Source organism: Paroedura picta, chromosome 9 (assembly GCF_049243985.1).
Source record: "Paroedura picta isolate Pp20150507F chromosome 9, Ppicta_v3.0, whole genome shotgun sequence".
Taxonomy (NCBI): domain Eukaryota; kingdom Metazoa; phylum Chordata; class Lepidosauria; order Squamata; family Gekkonidae; genus Paroedura; species Paroedura picta.
Genome location: NC_135377.1, coordinates 36,619,068 through 36,636,510, shown reverse-complemented (window position 1 = coordinate 36,636,510; position 17,443 = coordinate 36,619,068). Strand labels below are relative to the sequence as shown.

At 44.8% G+C, this 17,443-nt stretch overlaps 1 protein-coding gene across 1 annotated transcript in view; it reads right to left on the bottom strand.

The window, feature by feature from the left end:
• Positions 1–12,460, bottom strand: part of LOC143844759 (epidermal retinol dehydrogenase 2-like) — a 35,595-nt gene extending 23,135 nt beyond the window's left edge. The window contains exons 1-4 of the mRNA XM_077352364.1: positions 12,314–12,460; positions 7,228–7,342; positions 4,582–4,926; positions 1,425–1,556 (exon numbers count right to left, since the gene is read on the bottom strand). Coding sequence (XP_077208479.1) covers positions 1,425–1,556; positions 4,582–4,902 — 453 coding nt within the window. The 5' untranslated portion in view covers positions 4,903–4,926; positions 7,228–7,342; positions 12,314–12,460. The remainder of the gene's footprint in view (positions 1–1,424; positions 1,557–4,581; positions 4,927–7,227; positions 7,343–12,313) is intronic.
• Positions 12,461–17,443: the final 4,983 nt, after the last annotated feature.

Below are 17,443 nucleotides of genomic sequence, written 5' to 3'. Positions count from 1 at the left end.
GCATGTGGGGGAGCGCAGAATCGAACCTGGCATGCCAGATTAGAAGTCAGATTAGAAGTCAGCACTCCTAACCACTACACCAAACTGGCTCTCTTTAGAGATAGAGATAGTTAGAAGTACTTTAGAGATAGTTAGAATGCTTTCAGCAGTCCATCTACATATCTAATGGCCAATGATTGGTCCTTGAATAGATAAGTTAATTTGCATAGTGGAATCAGCTGCAAGCTACAAAGACAATGGTATCCCCAAGTTTATAGAAAAAACTTAGATGTGAGGGGAAAACCCTAATTTTGTGTAACAGCCTTATCAAAGTTAATGGCAAAGTCTGTGAAAGTGCATATGTTGCCAAGAAAACACCAGGAATTCAGGCAGCATTTGAGGTGGCACTAGACATCAGAAAGGCACATGAAAACACAATAGCAGAAGCAACCACCTGCAGTGGAGGGAGCAAAGAGGAAGAAATAAAATTTCTCTTCCCCAGATAAATCTATGCAGGTTTCATTCTTGTTAAAATAATTATTAGATTGATTGTGAAGGTTGGGGTTTTAAATGACATTAGACTAGAGGTAAAATAATACGGATGGGGAAGAAATGGAGGTAGTGACAGATTTTATTTTCCTGGGATCCAAGATCACTGCAGATGGGGACTGCAGCACAGAAATTAAAAGACGCTTGCTCCTGGGGAGGAAAGCTATGGCAAATCTAGACAGCATCGTAAATCTTAAGACATCATCCTAAAAATTTAGGACCGCATCCTAAAAAGCAGAGACATGCATTAAAAGTGCTAGTCAAGACTATGGTCTTCCCAGTTGCAACGTACGGCTGTGAAAGTTGGACCATAAGGAAGGCCGAGCATCACAGAATTGAGGCTTTTGAACTCTGGTGCTGGAGAAGAATCTTGCGAGTCCCTTGGACTGCAAGCCAAACAAACTGCCAGTCCTAGAGGAGATCAGCCCCGACTGCTCTTTAGAAGGTCAGATCCTGAAGATGAACCTCAAATACTTTGGCCACCTCATGAGAAGGAAGGACTCCCTGGAGAAGAGCTTAATGCTGGGAGCGATTGAAGGGCAAAAGAAGGGGACGACAGAGAATGAGGTGGCTGGATGGAGTCACCGAAGCAGTCGGTGCAAGCTTAAATGGACTCTGGGGAATGGGAGATGACAGGAAGGCCTGGGGGATCATTGTCCATGGGGTTGCGATGGGTTGGACACGACTTTGCAACTAACAACAACACCAACAACAGACAAATAAAAGGCATTTTTCTCCTGGAAAACTTCTGAACTTAACTGACTTTGGGATGACAGATATAAAATATTAGAAGAAATAAAGAAAAAAATTAACTTTACTAATGAACAAGTACTATGATAATATTATCTACTACTCAAAACCTAACTCAGATTCAAACGTTATCATATGTCTGTTACCCAGATGTTGGCCATTGTGTTCACTTCCATAGTTTTCTCTATCAGTGGATCCGGACAGTCGAGGAATCTCTTTCCAGTTACAATTCCAGCATTGTTAATTAGGATACTAACATCACCAACTTCCTTTTTAACCTGTAACCAAAGCCAACAAGCAGAGTCAGTACATTCTGAGCTATGACAACAGTGTGTACTTAGAATTATACGCTTAAGAACTGCAACAATTATTTCCATAAAAAGACTCTGCAAATAATGAGTTGTACACATCTCCACATTATTAAGGGACTAGAATTTAAGCCCGCTGTTGCTTTTAGACAGCGGGTGCTAGAACCGAGCTGGGAGGCTGGTCCATGGGGCTGGGGAAGGCTCGGGTGGCTTCTTTGGGGAGGTGGGGCTAGGAGCAGGGGCGACGGCTCCCCATCGTGGCGTGTGGGCAGGGGCGTGGGAAGCGTCATCCAGGTGGCAGGCCCCTCGGCGAGCAGGTGGGTTCGTGGAGCGGTGGGAGCAGGTCTGGGAGGTCCCCACGTCATGGCGGCAGTGGAGTGAGGGCAGGGAAGGATGGGGGCAGGTCAGTGCTAGGGCAAGGGGCCCATGTGGGCCTGCTGATTGGCCCCTCCTCTTGTCAGTCCGTGGCCAAGGGGCCAATCGGTCCCGTTACTCATCACGGACTCAGCCCACCCCTACTGGCCTTAGCCTTTTATTTATACCGCGGAGCAGTTACAGATAGTTGTCCCAATGTATCATTTTGCCTAAGACAGTCCAGTAATTTATCACATTATCATACACGAACTGCTGTAATATTTTGTTTTTTATGTTTTTACCTTAATATATGGTTTTAATATTGTAAATTGCTTTGAGACCTTTTGGATAAGCAGTGACTTAAAACAGCTAATAAATGTAAGAATTGTGGCCCTTAAAATACTGAAGATAGCAATACTGCTGTGTACTTATAAATATACATATTTTGAGAAGCAAATTTATAGTCACAGTATAAGGCTGTCTTTGTGAGTCACAGTATAAGGCTGTCTTACCATTTCTCATATAAAGGTTTTGCAAACAAATGTGTGTGTGGACCTGCTCCTACAACTTAAGTGGGAAAGGAGGCTTCTGCAGGAAGCGAGTGTGGTTAAGCCACCGTAATTCTCCCTTCATAATAAACTGATGGGACAGAAGCAAGGAGCTAGAGCATACAAAGAAATTCTCCACTGATAAAACGCTTCTTCAATGCCAACAACAACAGACTTAGGTGTGGAGGAGGGTGGATAACTGGCTGTCCCATAGCTTTGTTCACACCCCCTTCCCCCATATCACTTTTGTTATGAAGGAGCATAATTTGAGTCCTAAAGGTAAAGGTATCCCCTGTGCAAGCACCGGGTCATGTCTGACCCTTGGGGTGACGCCCTCTAGCGTTTTCACGGCAGACTCAATATGAGGTGGTTTGCCAGTGCCTTCCCCAGTCATTACCATTTACCCCCCAGCAAGCAAGCTGGGTACTCATTTTACCAACCTCGGAAGGATGGAAGGCTGAGTCAACCCGGAGCCGGCTGCTGGGATTGAACTCCCAGCCTCATGGGCAGACAGCTTCAGATGGCTGCCTTACCACTCTGCGCCACAAGAGGCTCTCACTTTGAGTCCTAGGCCCCACCAGAAGATAATGCCTAGTGGGGATATGCAAAGGAGTTCAGACTCCATGTTTCTCTGTTTTAATAGGCATCCCTGTCCACTTTTTGTGCATTTGATAGTGACCTATGGCTCTGCTGCCACCTTTTGCCAATTGCTCTTTGGCAAATGACTGGAACAACTTAGTTACCTCTCTGCAATCTGAGCTCACTTTAGTAATAGTTTTGTATTGCCTGTCAGGGGGACAGCACATGTGCATACATACAAGATCGCCTTCTCCTAGCATTGTCACCCTTTCCCTTCTGAAGCTCCCCAGAGACAGCAGCATCAGCTTTGGCACTTGCTATGCAAATTGGTTATCAGCACTGAAGCCTGCAGCTTCTGGATCTAAACTGAATTTGACAGTCAAGGGGGGATGGTGCTTTTTAATACAGAGATTTGCATACCCTGAAAATAAAACAAAATTTGAATTGGTTCCTAATACAGGCAAAGTAAAGATATTTTATTGAGGGTTACTAGAAAAAATTGTTTTAGGGTCTTGGGTTTTACTGTTAGCATGTTTTCCATATGGACCAGGGGTAGTCAAACTGCGGCCCTCCAGATGTCTGTGGACTACAATTCCCAGGATCCCATGCCAGCGAATGCTGGCAGGGGCTCCTGGGAATTGTAGTCCACGGACATCTGGAGGGCTGCAGTTTGACTACCCCTGATATAGACTATGTTCAAAATTGGTGACAGGAAGGACAACAACAATTTCAGTAAATAAGGCCAGAGCATGTGATGTTTACCACAAGAACACTGCCAAAACTACCTTCCTCAACATGAGACCCCATTCCTGATCTGTTAATACCATTATATTGTGCATTTCCACATACCTAATAAATGTTTTTGGAAAAGACAAAGAAATTCCTGGCCTGATGGTGGTCGGAATCAACTTTACAAATAGTTATGTACATTACAAGGGCGTCACTTATCATGAATGTGAGTTTTCAATTTTTAAAAATGACATGCTATTTCAGACTAATATCACATGGTTGACTAAAAAAATCCAAGTGCCAATATGGGTGATATCAGACAGTCAAGTCCATCCCCTATCCAAAATGTCACCTGAATATAACCCTGCAGTTGCATTTGTATTTGTAATGTCTTTGCTTCTAGTAATAACATACTATACTCTGGTGAACTTTAAAGAGGCAATTACACGTGGAATGCTGCCAAAAGCATGCAGACAGTAACAAACCAGAAGCAAAAGGAAGTAATGAGCCATTAAAACATGTCATGTCCTGTCCTGGCATATTAAACACTTAAGAGATGCAAGAGTGATCTTTTTTCTGTATCTGACATCAGTAAAAGGTTGGCAGCATTGTAATGTCCTGGTGGTTTCTTACAACTTAAGCAAAGCATAACTTTATAATAAACAGTAGTTATTACATTTTCACCTATTGAGTTCTCAATATGCTGCAGCAGCATACGTGGAAGTGCTATTAAATTAGGCAAGACAAATGAGCAATAATAAAGACAACCTGTAATCAAGAATTACCTGATCTGCCACTCGATAAATCTCCTGCTTCTTGCTACAGTCACAGATGTAGTCATGTACTCTCACACGCCCATTTTCTCTGGCAAGTCTGGCTGTTTCTTTATTCCCTTCTTGATTAATATCCCACAGAACCAAGGTGGCTCCAAGCTTGGCGAATTTTAAAGCCATAAGCCTTCCAATTCCACTTCCAGAGCCAGTTATCAAGACTATTTCACCAGCCACACTCTTCTTCCGTACAGGGATAAATAATAAAATCAAGGATTCCAGACTCAGATAGAGTAACTTCACAATGAAAAGAAGTGTTTCCAGGAAGAAGTTCATCTTACAGAAGATGTTTCCAAGTAGCTGTGCAAAGAGAGTTAGATAAATTAGCAACAAGAAATGTCAAGTTTAAAGTTTTAGGGTTTAAACGAGCATGTGGTTGAGGCATGTGGGTAGCCAGCTGCATTAAAATAAAAATTTGATACAGTATCACCTAGGGAAAAATATAAGTTATATTGTGCAACTCAAATCCTTTTGGCATCTATACTATAATACGCTGTCAAGGCTGCCCAGATGTGTCCTGAAAAAATTGTTCCATGTCTTGAACCTGAGACCCTGGAATAAGCCCTTCTGTTGATATCATAACTAAGTTTGCCCTGGGTTTGGAACAGTGAACTCTCAGCAATGCCACCTTAATGCTAAAATAGGCTTTATTGTTAAGAAAGTAAAGCAAAAGATGTAAAAATAATATAGTTCCAGTTGTATTGTTACTGCCATGGAGATTGTGATTTTTGAGGGTTATGAGCGGGATTGTATTTTATGATGTTTTTAGGATTATATTGTATTCTATGTGATTTTATTGCAAACTTCCACTAGTCAGCTTGCCGGGAGCAACAGTATACAAATTCAATAATAAACAAACAAATAAAATAAAGTATGATTAAAAGTTTTAAAAGGTCCAAAACACCTTGTTGTCTGTTTTATCCAAAGTACATTCCTGGTGATAATTATCTATCTTTGACTACTTTAAAAGGGGAGGCTCACTAACTGGCCAGGATCTTTTCATCCATTTGTGAGCCATGTCAGAGACTAATGTACTAGTTACTAAGCAACTGAACAAATTCTTTTTTTGCACTTAATACTATACACAGTTATTTCTTTACTGTATAAAGAATAGCAGAGTTCAGGCAATTATATATATGCGGGTTGCAATTTTAAAAAACTCCTGAGAAGTGACTTGCAAACTCATAATGAGCTCATGGCCCCAACCTGGTCGAATGAGCTCCTGGAAGAGCCGAGAGTCCTGCGGGAGCTTTAGGCATTCCACGGGGCTTGCAAGACAGAGCTCTTCCTCCAGGTCTCCAGTTGAGGCTCGAGCATGGAAGATCAGATCTTTCTGCAGTATTGCTGTGGTTGCCAATGAGTGTCTCCCTCTCATGTCCCCTGCAAGTTGGAGCCTAGGTATGGGCCATGACACATGTCATACAGGGGAATCGGGGGGGGGGGGGGAGGGCTTCCTCATTACCAGCCAGGAGTCCATATCCATATCCAATTGGATATGGGGTGTTTGCTGTGGATTCAAGTGGCCGTATCCTTCAGGTCACAAGCCAGAGTATTAGTGGGGGACATGACATATTGCATCCAGGAGAACTCTATGGGCTTATGTCTTTGTCTCATTTGGTGCTGCCTCTCATTCGTATTGCAGCCAAAGTGCATGGCCATTCTTTTCAAGGAGCTTGTCGTGGGTTGTGGATTTAAGTCTCCAGCACCAGTACCACCCAATATCATCGGGAAAGCAGAGCCCATGTAGGGAGCATGAGTCTGACATAGAAACTTGGGATTTGAATGTGTGTGAGAGTCCCTTTTCTCTAGAGAAGGTGATGATGGCACATTGCCATTCCCACCTGTGTGGTCTCAGGGGTTCAGTTTGTGCCACCTCACCATATCCTTCTTTTCACTACCCTGTCCTTAACTCCACAATGTTCTCCTGGTTTTCCCTCCACAAAGGTGAGACCAGATCAAAAGAACAAAGGGTGGCTCCAGCTCAAACCTGTTGCCAGCAACCAGCATGGCTCTGGAATGGAGCATGTGACTAGACTGAATAAGAGGTACCGTTTCATAGACTCCAGAACCCACACTTAACATCTCTGTGAGAAGCATTTTCCTGGGGCCACTTGTTTGGGGGCCTCTAACTTGGACCCCCTCAGTCCAATTGTTACCAAACTTGATGGTCAAGTAGAGGAGAGACATCTTGAGATGCTCTGTGATTTCAGAGTCTATAGGGACCCAGGGGGCCGTCCCCCCATTTCCCAAACTTCCTAAATGAGTTGGCAGAGTGGCTGGGTTCAGGACATGTCCAAACCCAAACAGAGTTTTCCTGGTTTGTACAGATCCCTACAAATGAGATTGATATATGTGGAGAAAATGGCTTGAAGAAAAAAAGGAAGCGAACCAAAGAAATGACTGGCAATAAGGTAAAGTGTGAGAAACAAATTCACAGAAGATTTAAGGATAAGAATTGCTGGGATGTTTTGGGCTTTATACGTGTAGAACAGCTAAGCCTAAATACATTAACGTAAGCAATATTAACTGTAGTATTTTAAATACAAAATGTGGTGTAATGCACTACTGTCAACAACATATAAAGCTTTTGGAATTGCTTGCCTTGGTTTCCTGCCTGTCACAGAGAACGTGGGGAACCAATTAGGCTTCGGGTTCTTCTTGGGATACCTGTTCTCCTCCTAAGAGCTGCTGTTTGACACTGGCTGAACTGCTTGACCTGTGGAAAACAAAGAGACAGAAAAGCTAAAATAAAATGAAAGCCAACAAACAAAATCAAACATGGCTTAAGGAGAAAAGCAAACAGGCCCTGAGACAACTGCTGGCCAAGAGAAGAAAGGGTTGCAGGCTGCAGCAGCATGACTCAGAAACATCAGAGGAAGAAGGATGGGGATATTCTCTGAATGGAAGAAAAACAGGGAGAATGGTCTGATTGAAGAGACATAGCCAGTTAGATTGCAAAGAGAAGAAAGGAAAAATTTACATATAGGCTTGAAAGAAACAGCAAAATCTTGGTAACACTTCACTAGTACATTTATATTATTAATCCATTATATACTTCCAACCAGTCAAGATACCCATACTCAAAAATGTGTCTCACTAATTTTAAATGTTGAAATATATTCTCACTCCAATTCCCTTAGGCTAAAAACAGCTTCACAAGCAAGTCTGCAGTTTCTCTCTCCTTTTTAAAATTATTTCTCCCTTAACCTAATCAAACATAATTAAGAAGTGCAAGTATGACACAAGGATAATCCTGCTCTGAAAACATTCATTACTGTGTGTGAATTTGATACCAATTCCACACAAGTAACCTGCCCCTGGACAGCCTCAGGTTGCTGGTGGGTTTTAGAGCTTCCTCTACGTGACATAATTTGCATACTGAGATTGTCCAGGGGCTGGCTCAAGTTTGGGCCAGATTTGTGTCGAGATGAAGGAAATCACCAAAACTGGATTTGCCACTTTTTATCTTGCTTCACATCAGGGAGCAAACACAGGCAAGCCTGTGAGGAGGGAGAAACACACAGTCCCTGCTGTGTTTCGCCCACCCTCGCTCCCGCCCTCCCCTCTCCACTTCCTGCTCGAGAATATATATATTTTTAAATGGTGCAGTCCGCATTACTGTAGAACTACAAAGCTACCTTGCCTAAGTCAACATAAAATGTTCCCGTAAGTGACCATGGTCCTTTAGGGATTGGGCAGGCAAAACACAGTCCCATTTGTGTTTTCTGGCTGTGGGGGATGAATGGGGAAAGGGGAGGTGCATGTGATGAAACAGCCCTCTCCCGATCAGCTAGGCACCTCTTTGTTTTTAAGCCTTGCTATTTATGCACAATCACTCTTCGGGGTCCAGTTACCATGTCCAACTTCTCACAGCTCTACCCAAACATAAATAGAATCTGAAACACCACAAATCCCCAAAAGGGGGGGAGGGATGCTTTATCGTTGTGGCGTTACCAGCAACGTGGAAGTGTTAATTTTTAAAATTAAAAATACCTTCTACGTTGTGGCATTACCATTGTGGTGAATATTGCGCCTCTACGCAGAATCAGTTGAAAAGTTGGACAATGAAAAAAATGCTCACAGGAAGAAAACTGATTCATTTGCAATGTGTAGGAAGACAGGCCATGCCCACTCTCCACCCACTTAGCCCTTAGTGAATTATATAACAGCTCCCACTGTTACAGATTGTTTATATTTTCATATGACAGTATGGCATAATTTGGTACAACTGAGTTAAATGACTTTACTAGAGTATGATTCAAGTGGATAGCTGTGTTGGTCTGAAACAGCACAACAAAACAAAATCAGAGTCCAGTAGCACCTTTAAGACCAACAAAGATTTAATCAAGGCGTGAGCTTTCGAGTGCAAGCACTCTTCCTCAGACTATGAACTGACCATACTAGCATATGTGATATATACTTTGGCAGTTCATTTTATATTTCATCAACATTACTTAACGTCACTTTCATAATTTTCCTAAATTACTAATTACATTAGTACTGAGAAGATTATAATTATATGCATATTTTCTGGACCTCTCTTTACTCAGTTTTTCTTAATCCTTGCACTGCCCGCCAAAGTATTAGCAGGTTGAGAAAATGATTCATATCAGTTCCAAGATACACTGCCTTCCAGAGACAGCTCACTTTTTCTTCTGGATAAACATTCCTTTGTATAAATCAGATTTTTTCAAGACTGCCTACATAACTTTCCTTATTAATTTCTCTGGATCTGGAAGAGACCCTAAATACTATTTGACCTTTATGTCAGTTCTTATTTTTAAAAAGATCTAGACAGAGCAATCCAATCATTTTAGGCTCATAGCTTAACTCTTCACTGATGACGCAGGTTTGATTATTTTGCAGAAATCATTGATACCAAACAGTCCTTAATTTTAGTAGGCATGTGTCATTGCTACATGGTTTAGTGCTTTCCAATTTAATCCAGTTATACATAATATATATGCTCTCTCCATTGGTTTGGCTCTTCAAATTTGGCTATGGATAGGCAGCAAAGCTAGACTATTCAAACAGCTTTTTGATGAGCTGCATAGGTCTAGTCCATGAATACCACCAGGTACTCAGCACAGTCATCAAATGCTTGCCTGAGTCACAAGTACAAAATTAGGGCATTAAAACTTGATGCCAGAAAAATCCAAATTTATTTGCACATATATACAAGGCACACATTGCTCTCTCACAATGAATTCCAACCACCAGCCAACTTCTGAATGTTAGAAATCTTGTATTGCAACAGTGAAGCTGGCCAAATCTTACTACAAACTTGAAAAAGACTCCAGGTTTGCAAAAAACAAAGCAAAAAAAAAAGTGAAATTTAACAATACTCTGGTGTATTAAAAAAAACAAAAACAAACATAAGAAGTTGGTTCTTATATGCTACTTTTCTCTACTCAGTCTCAAAGTGGCTTACAATCACCTTCCCTTTCCTGTAGCTTTAAAAAACGTTTAAAAGACTCCCTCAGTGACTGTTGCCAAGCAATCATAATATCCCAGGCTTCAGTTTCTGTGAGTAAAAGACAGAGGCAGGGCCATTTCCAAGCTTACTTTGGCCTTTGGGGGCAAGCTTACTGGAACCAGGCCTGTGGTTGTGGTTGCCAGCTACAGGTTGGGAAATTTCTGAAGAGTTTGTGGTGAAGTATGTAGAGTGCAGGGTTTGCGAACAGGAGAGGCCCCAGTTGAATACAATGTCACAGAGTCCACCCTGCAAAGCAGCCATTGTCTCCAGGAGTACAGATGTCTGAAATTCAGTTGCAGAAGTTGGCAGCCCTAGGCTTGGCACCATCATCAAAATAACCTGATACCATCTGACTTGCATCACTCAGCAAAGCCTGATTTATATAAGTCTGTCTGTAGCACGTCCTGCCAGACCAACCCAACTTCCTTCTCTGACTGAGTGATGGGCTTGCTAGATTCTGGAAACTCAGTAAAGTTTTTGACAAGGTTCCCTATGATGTTCTGATGGGTAAACTGGAGGACTGTAAACTGGAGTTTTGGATGGTTAGGTGGATAAGGAACTGGTTAGAAAGGAGTAGTTGTCAATGGTGTTTCATCAGATTAGAGGGAGGCGAACAGGGGAGGGGGGTGCCATAGGCTTCAGCACTAGGTCCAGTAGATTTCAACATTTTGATTGATGACGAGCGGGTGAAGGGACTACTCATCAAATTTACAGATGATCCCAAATTGGGAGGAGTAGCTAACATCTCAGTTGAGAAAGAATTCAATGTGATCTGAATAAAATGTTCTACATCTGGGTTACAAAAATGAGAAGCGTGCATCCTGGATAAGAGGTACACTTCGGTGTCGCAGAAATCTTAGGATAATTATAGACTGTAAACTAAATATGTTGAAACTCAACATCAAGAAAACAAAAATCATGGCATCCGGCCCTCTCAATTCCTGGCAAATAGATGGGGAAGAAATGGAGATAGTGACAGATTTTATTTTCCTGGGCTCCAAGATCACTGCAAATGGGGACTGCAGCAAAGAAATTAAAAGACACTTGCTCCTGGAGAGGAAAGCTATGGCAAATCTAGATAGCATCCTAAAAAAGGAGAGACATCACCCTGCCAACAAAAGTGCTTTTAGTCAAGGCTATGGTCTTCCCAGTTGCAATGTATGGCTGTGAAAGTTGGACCATAAGGAAGGCCGAGCGTCAAAGAATTGAGGCTTTTGAACTCTGGTGCTGGAGAAGACTCTTGCGAGTCCCTTGGACTGCAAGGCGAACAAACCAGTCAGTCCTAGAGGAGAGTGGGAGAAAGTAGGCAGGAAGCTGGGAGAGAGAATGGAGTGGGAGGCCCAAAGAGAGAAAAAATGATGGGGGTAGGGAACAGAACAAGAAAGAAATACTGATGGGATGGGGAGGCAAAAAGAGGAAGAGAGGAAGAAACAGGCATGGGGGAGAGAGAATAAGATAAGGGGTGGCAGGCAAAAGAAAGAATGTGAGAGAGCGGAAGAAGCAAGGTTAGAGGAAATGCGGTAGCCCTTCTCACAAGTTTCTTGTGAGTCCCCACTTGTGATTCTTATCAGAGATTTTATCCTCGGGAAGGCCAGTAGTAAAGTTATCCTCCTGCCCTGCCACTTTCTGCAAAGTAGGCATACACTGTATCTAAGCAAACAAATAGCTGTCTAAAATTCCAGATGGACTCCATTTCCCCCTGAAGTAGTGAATGCCTTGCCCCGCCCCCCCATTTATAGACTCTCCAACTGCTCCGAAAGGTGCATAGGTTACTCTTTACAAGTCATTTGAACGGTGATCATTTCCCGATTCTGCGGCCTCCACGACTGCTTCACTCCAGTCTTTCAAGCGCTTGTTTTCAATTAATTAGCTCTTTGCTGCTCTTCTACCAATATCAGACGCCAAGGCGGCTAGCAATTTGTTTGAAAACAACGCAAAGCATGCCAACCAGGACCCACGTTAAACAGAAAATATGCAGCACAACAACCAGCTTACTATCTGCCTTCAAAGTCTCGGGAGGCTACACGATGCAAACAGAAACTAATTCCCAACTGGCCATTTCAGGGTGGAGACAAGAGCTCCATTAAGTAAACAGGAGCTTAGCCGCCTTCGAGAAACAGTCCGTTCTGCAACGCTCCTCCTTCAGCCACCCGAAATAGCAAGCGCCAGACCTTTACCCACCGATCGCGCACCCGCGCTTCCCATACTAACCCTGTCCACACTGCCGGCAGGCTAGAAGAACTCCGCACTGGTAGGAATCCCACCCCGCCGAGCACTTAAGGCAAACTGGTCCTGGCCAGGCCCCTCCGAGGACCTCCCACAGAAAAGCACCACCCCCAGCACCGGCCTGCCCTCATGGCGCGTGCGCCAGTGCGAACAGAAACGGCGCGATGCAAACGGGCGAGAGGGAGGGGAAACGGAGCGCTTTCGTCTTCGCTTTCTCCGCCGGCTGAGGCTAGCAGGGGTCCCACTCTAGCCCCGGGGCGAGAGGCCGCTTTGCAGCCCCTCTCGCAGCTGGCGACAGCGGCACTGATGCCAGAGAGGGCTGCGTGGCGTCTTCCGTGAACAGCGGCGCGGCTCCCTGAGGCGACAGTCGCCGCGAGCCCCGTCTCGTGCCTCCTGCTCTGTGCCGAGCTAAGTGGCTGCTTTATTCTCCTAGTAATGGGCAGTCAATTGGCCTCGCCCGACACACTCACCGTGTTACTCTCGACTCCAGCGTGCCGAACACTATTCCGTAAACTCAAACGACCGATTTGCTCTAAAGCGCCCGGTCTCTGTACACACGCAAACTGGAGAATAGTAAGGAATGAAAGGAGGTGGGAGCGCCTTTGACCGCCCCATCTCCCTCTCAAGCATTTTGTGAGCAAGATAGTTTCCCCCCTCTGTCTTACCACTTCCTCTCACATTTTTTGGCCTCTCTCCTGGAGCATAGTGAACTCTCACCAAGTAAGTTGTTTGAGTCCCACTTTTTGTTTGGTTAGTTCAGGGGTAGTCAAACTGCGGCCCTCCAGATGTCCATGGACTACAATTCCCAGGAGCCCCCTGCCAGCGAATTGTAGTCCATGGGCATCTGGAGGGCCGCAGTTTGACTACCCCTGTTAGTTTATAAAAGCACAGGTTCTCCATGTTCTTTGTTCATTCCCATGATAGTCAGAGGGATTTTCTTTACATAGGAAGGCTTCACCCTCCCCCATTATCTACTTAATGAATGTACATGCCTCGTACGTATATTGAAAAAAAATCCTGATACAGTTTTTTCAACATTTAAAAGCATACAATCAAAAATCTGTTTCAAAAACCAAATATAATTGTAATAACGTAAGGAGCAGCAGAAGATGAATTAGTTATTAACCTTTATAAAATATCAGAAAACAAACAGGAGATAGTCAGTGCAATAACAGAATATGGTAGAAGATGGATAGTTGTTCAACTGAAAACAAATGGCACTGATTATATATTATGGTCAGATTTCTGTAGAGGACAACCCATAGACGAAGTTTAGAAAGGCCCTATTTTTAGCAGACGTCAAGGGCTTTTCCTCACATTGGTTATGCCTGCTGGATGGCAAAGTGCGATAGTTTATCGCACCTCACAGGCCCTCCACACCTTTGAGTTGTCTTACCATTTACAGGCAGCTTTTTCTTCATCTTGCATTCCTTTCTCGCTGCCAGAAAAGCAAGAAGCAAGAGCAATAAGCTTTAATCTTGCCACTGCCTGCTGCTGCCCACCGCTTGCTGCTGCCTGGCGCTTCCTGGCGCCATCGCCAGCCACTGTCACTTGCCGTTGCCACCACCAGCGCCTGCCAGCACCGCTTGCTGTTGCTGCTGCAGCTTGTGGCAGCTGCCACCGCCTGCTGCTTCCCGCCGCCACTTCCGGCTGCCGCTGCTTTCTGCCACTGCCACTTGCAGTGGCAATCAACCAGGGGACCCCCAAGAAGGGGCCAGGCGATCTCAATTGGGGTCGTGACCCCTAGGTTGAGAACCACTGCCCTAGAGGGTAATTTCCTGCTGCTCACAGTCAAAAAACAACAGCCTTTGAAAATCCCAGGGAGTCCCATGAAATAGTACCCACCAATCTCCATGGAAGAGGAGTTATTGTACTGGTCTTCCTCTGCCTGTGGGGAGACCTGCTCACTGGCTTTTGCCAAGGGATGTTGCCGCCGCCTGAGCCCCTGCTCCACTTGCTTTCCTGCTGGCACCCCTGACTTCCCACCACTCACTGGGGGACGCTACCAGCGGCAGCTGCGCAGTGCCACGCCGAGGGGGCGCTCCAGCCATGGCAGCCGCCAGAGAGCACCAAAGGTGAGCCGGCGGCAGAATGGCAGGGCAGCCCCCGGGGCAGCAGCTGGGGAGGAGGACGAGGAGGAGCTGTGACCTGGTTCCAACTGATCCATGGACCGGTACCGGTCTCTGGACCGGGGGTTGGGGACAGCTGGTCTAAGGCACACTGGGCCACGTGGTAGGTGAGAGCAAGGCAGAGGAACAAAGGCATAGGCAGTCCTGCCTAGCCCCTGAGGAGAAACAAATAAGCATATAAATGCCTGCCAGCTGTCAAAGAATAAGGCAGCCCAACCTGCAACCCTGGTGCTCCATGCTTACCTGAGCCTAGGGGAGTTGGGCAGTGGAGACTGGCCTCCTCCTACCGGTTGGATTGCATTGAGGTTCAGGGTGACCATCTCAGTGTTCTCCACCTCCACTTGGATCCTGGGACAAAACCTTCCAGTGGAGGGCCCCTCATTGGGATCGTCTTTCTGCTGCTGGCCACTCTGCACTGGTGCCTACTTACTCTTTGTGAGCTTTAGGCTTCGGACAACCCTTTTGGGCCACCCATCACCATCACCCTCCCCATATCCCTTTGGATATCAAAATAGGGGCAGGTAACAGGAGCAGCTACGGATTGCCTGTTGTGGTTGAGGCAGCAGAAGTATTCTGCCCTCGTGGTCTTTGTCTTGAACTGACACTCCAGCCCGGTCCTATTGTGGCCAAGAGCCCACATCCGAATGGCCCCCTCCTCGAAAGCCTCCCGGTTCCTCTGGGTGGCATTAAAGGCATCATGGATCTTCACTTCTGTGAAGATTGCCAGTAAGCCCTGTATCTCCGCCTCCCTCCAACCCTGCCACTTGCCTGGAAGCTTGATGCCTGCAAGGAGGACTCCATCTCAACCAAGGAATGAAAGGCAGAAGATGGCTGTCCAGGGGAGAAGCTTGTTTTTTTCTTGCTTCCCGCTTTGCTCTGAGAATGGGAATTCTCGATTCCTGATTGGATTGGGAGCATGGCTGGCCACATTGATTGGCCAGATGGGAGTCACAAGTGCAATTGAAATCTTGCCAGCAAAGTTTCCTTTGCCCACTGATCATGCAGTCGCGCTATTCAATTTGCGAATACGTGTTTAGCCGCATTTTTATGTAAAAATGAAAAAAAAAACATATGTGAGCCAAACAGAGACGGTACTTTGAAAACAACTTTTGATTCATTAGCTGACTGTTTGATAATGGCAAAGCACTCACACTTTGGGGGGCACAGAGAAACTTTGAGGGCGTTTCCCCGCATACCCAATGCAAATATTGCTTTGGCAAAGCTTTATTGATTAACTAGGGGCAAAGCCCATTGTATCCAGGAATACAATACTAGAGCTTGGTGGTGGGAAGAGGAAGGAGAGGAGTTGTCCAGTCTGTAAGGGCATGGGGTTGAATGTGTGTGTTGTGTGGGAGGTTGTGTTGGCATGGTGGCAAATGAGGGCATGGGTGTGGAGATATCTGTGTTAAGAACCTGTGGTTTGGAATGTTCATTGAGTGTTGGAGAGGACTGACCTTTGGGAATTGTGGCATAGTGGTTACAGATGAGCTTTCCAGTGCCATGTCTTCAGATATGTGAAGGGAAAATCAGACTGGAGACTCTTAGGGGGACATTACATGGCAACCAATTCCTCCCAGTTCTGCATCATTTCCCTTCTTGTGTGAATTAGGCACAGACACCAAAATGTCCCCCTGCCCTAATAAGCATGGGGTAGTCACAGTACACAAGTGTTCACCCTGCTCCTTTTGTCTCCATTTTTTCACTGCTGATAAAATGTTATTTGCCCACATGCTTCTTTCAAGGTTGCTCCCTAGAAAAAGAGCTGGATTTTTGTACCCTGCTGTTTACTACCCAAAGGAGTCTCAAAGTAGTTTACAAACACCTTTTCCCTTTGTCTCCCCACAATAGTCAACCTGTGAGGGATGTGGGGCTGTGAGAGGTCTGAGAGAACCGGGAATGGGCCGCAGTCACCCAGCAGGCCTCAGGTGTCTCAAAGCTGTTTCCAATCACCTTCCCTTCCTCTCCCCATAGCAGACTCCCCATGAGGGAGATGGGGTAGAGAGTCTCACATGGAAGCTGGCAACCCTAAGAAGAGGTCTCTTTGTGCACAGCAATCTTGACCTCAGCTGGCAAAGATCAGTTCCCCTGGCAGAAATAGCAGCTCTGGCAGGTGGTATTATTCTGAGCTCTCAGCCCAAAACTTCACACTCCCCATGTTCTACCCCTCAAATCCCCAGTATTTTCCAACCTAGAGTTGGCAACCATAGTAGGTGCAGCAAAATCTCATTAGTGATCTCATTATCTTAATGGATCAAGCATGCCTGGAATAGGGAGTTCCTTTTAGAACAACCTGCTGATGGGCACCTCTCCTTGCAGGTCTTCTTCATTTCCCAGTGGGTTAATCTCAGTATTTCATCCATCCAGATTCCAAAAAAGCTGTTGCATTTATTTCACCTGATTACTGGAAAAAATTCCATCAATAAATTTCCTTTTATCAAGAAAACCATCCGCTACAGCCCTAAAACATATTAAGCAAGTTGGAAATGAATCTGTCTTTTCTTACTGCCAGTGGCAACAATGAGTCAAGTAAGTATGTGGTAAGTGAATGTGAACCAACACAACTTCTTGAAGATGAATCAACAGCATGGTAACTGTTTCTAAAGTCCTATCTAAGTGAGGCACTGAGTAATCAGTAGCTGCCAGTTCTATTGCCAGTCTTGACCAACAGGTGTCAGCGTTGTTTGCCAAACATTAAAAGAACGCTGTGTGCCAGCAGCCAATTATATCTGAACATGACAAATATTTTCAAAACTATGTTCTCATCCTAGTTCTGTATCTAATAAGGTAGTCAACTGCCACATAACCTGCTGATAGTTTAGCATGAGTTTCATTTTCCATCATAGGTTCCACAGAAGGACTGTAATCAATGTGGATTTTGCAGGATGTGTATCAGGTGAACTAGGAGTTGTAGATAAAAGTCACTTCCGCTCAGAAATTAGTCTGGAACCACCCAACTCAATTGGGAAATTATAACCGAATTATATAA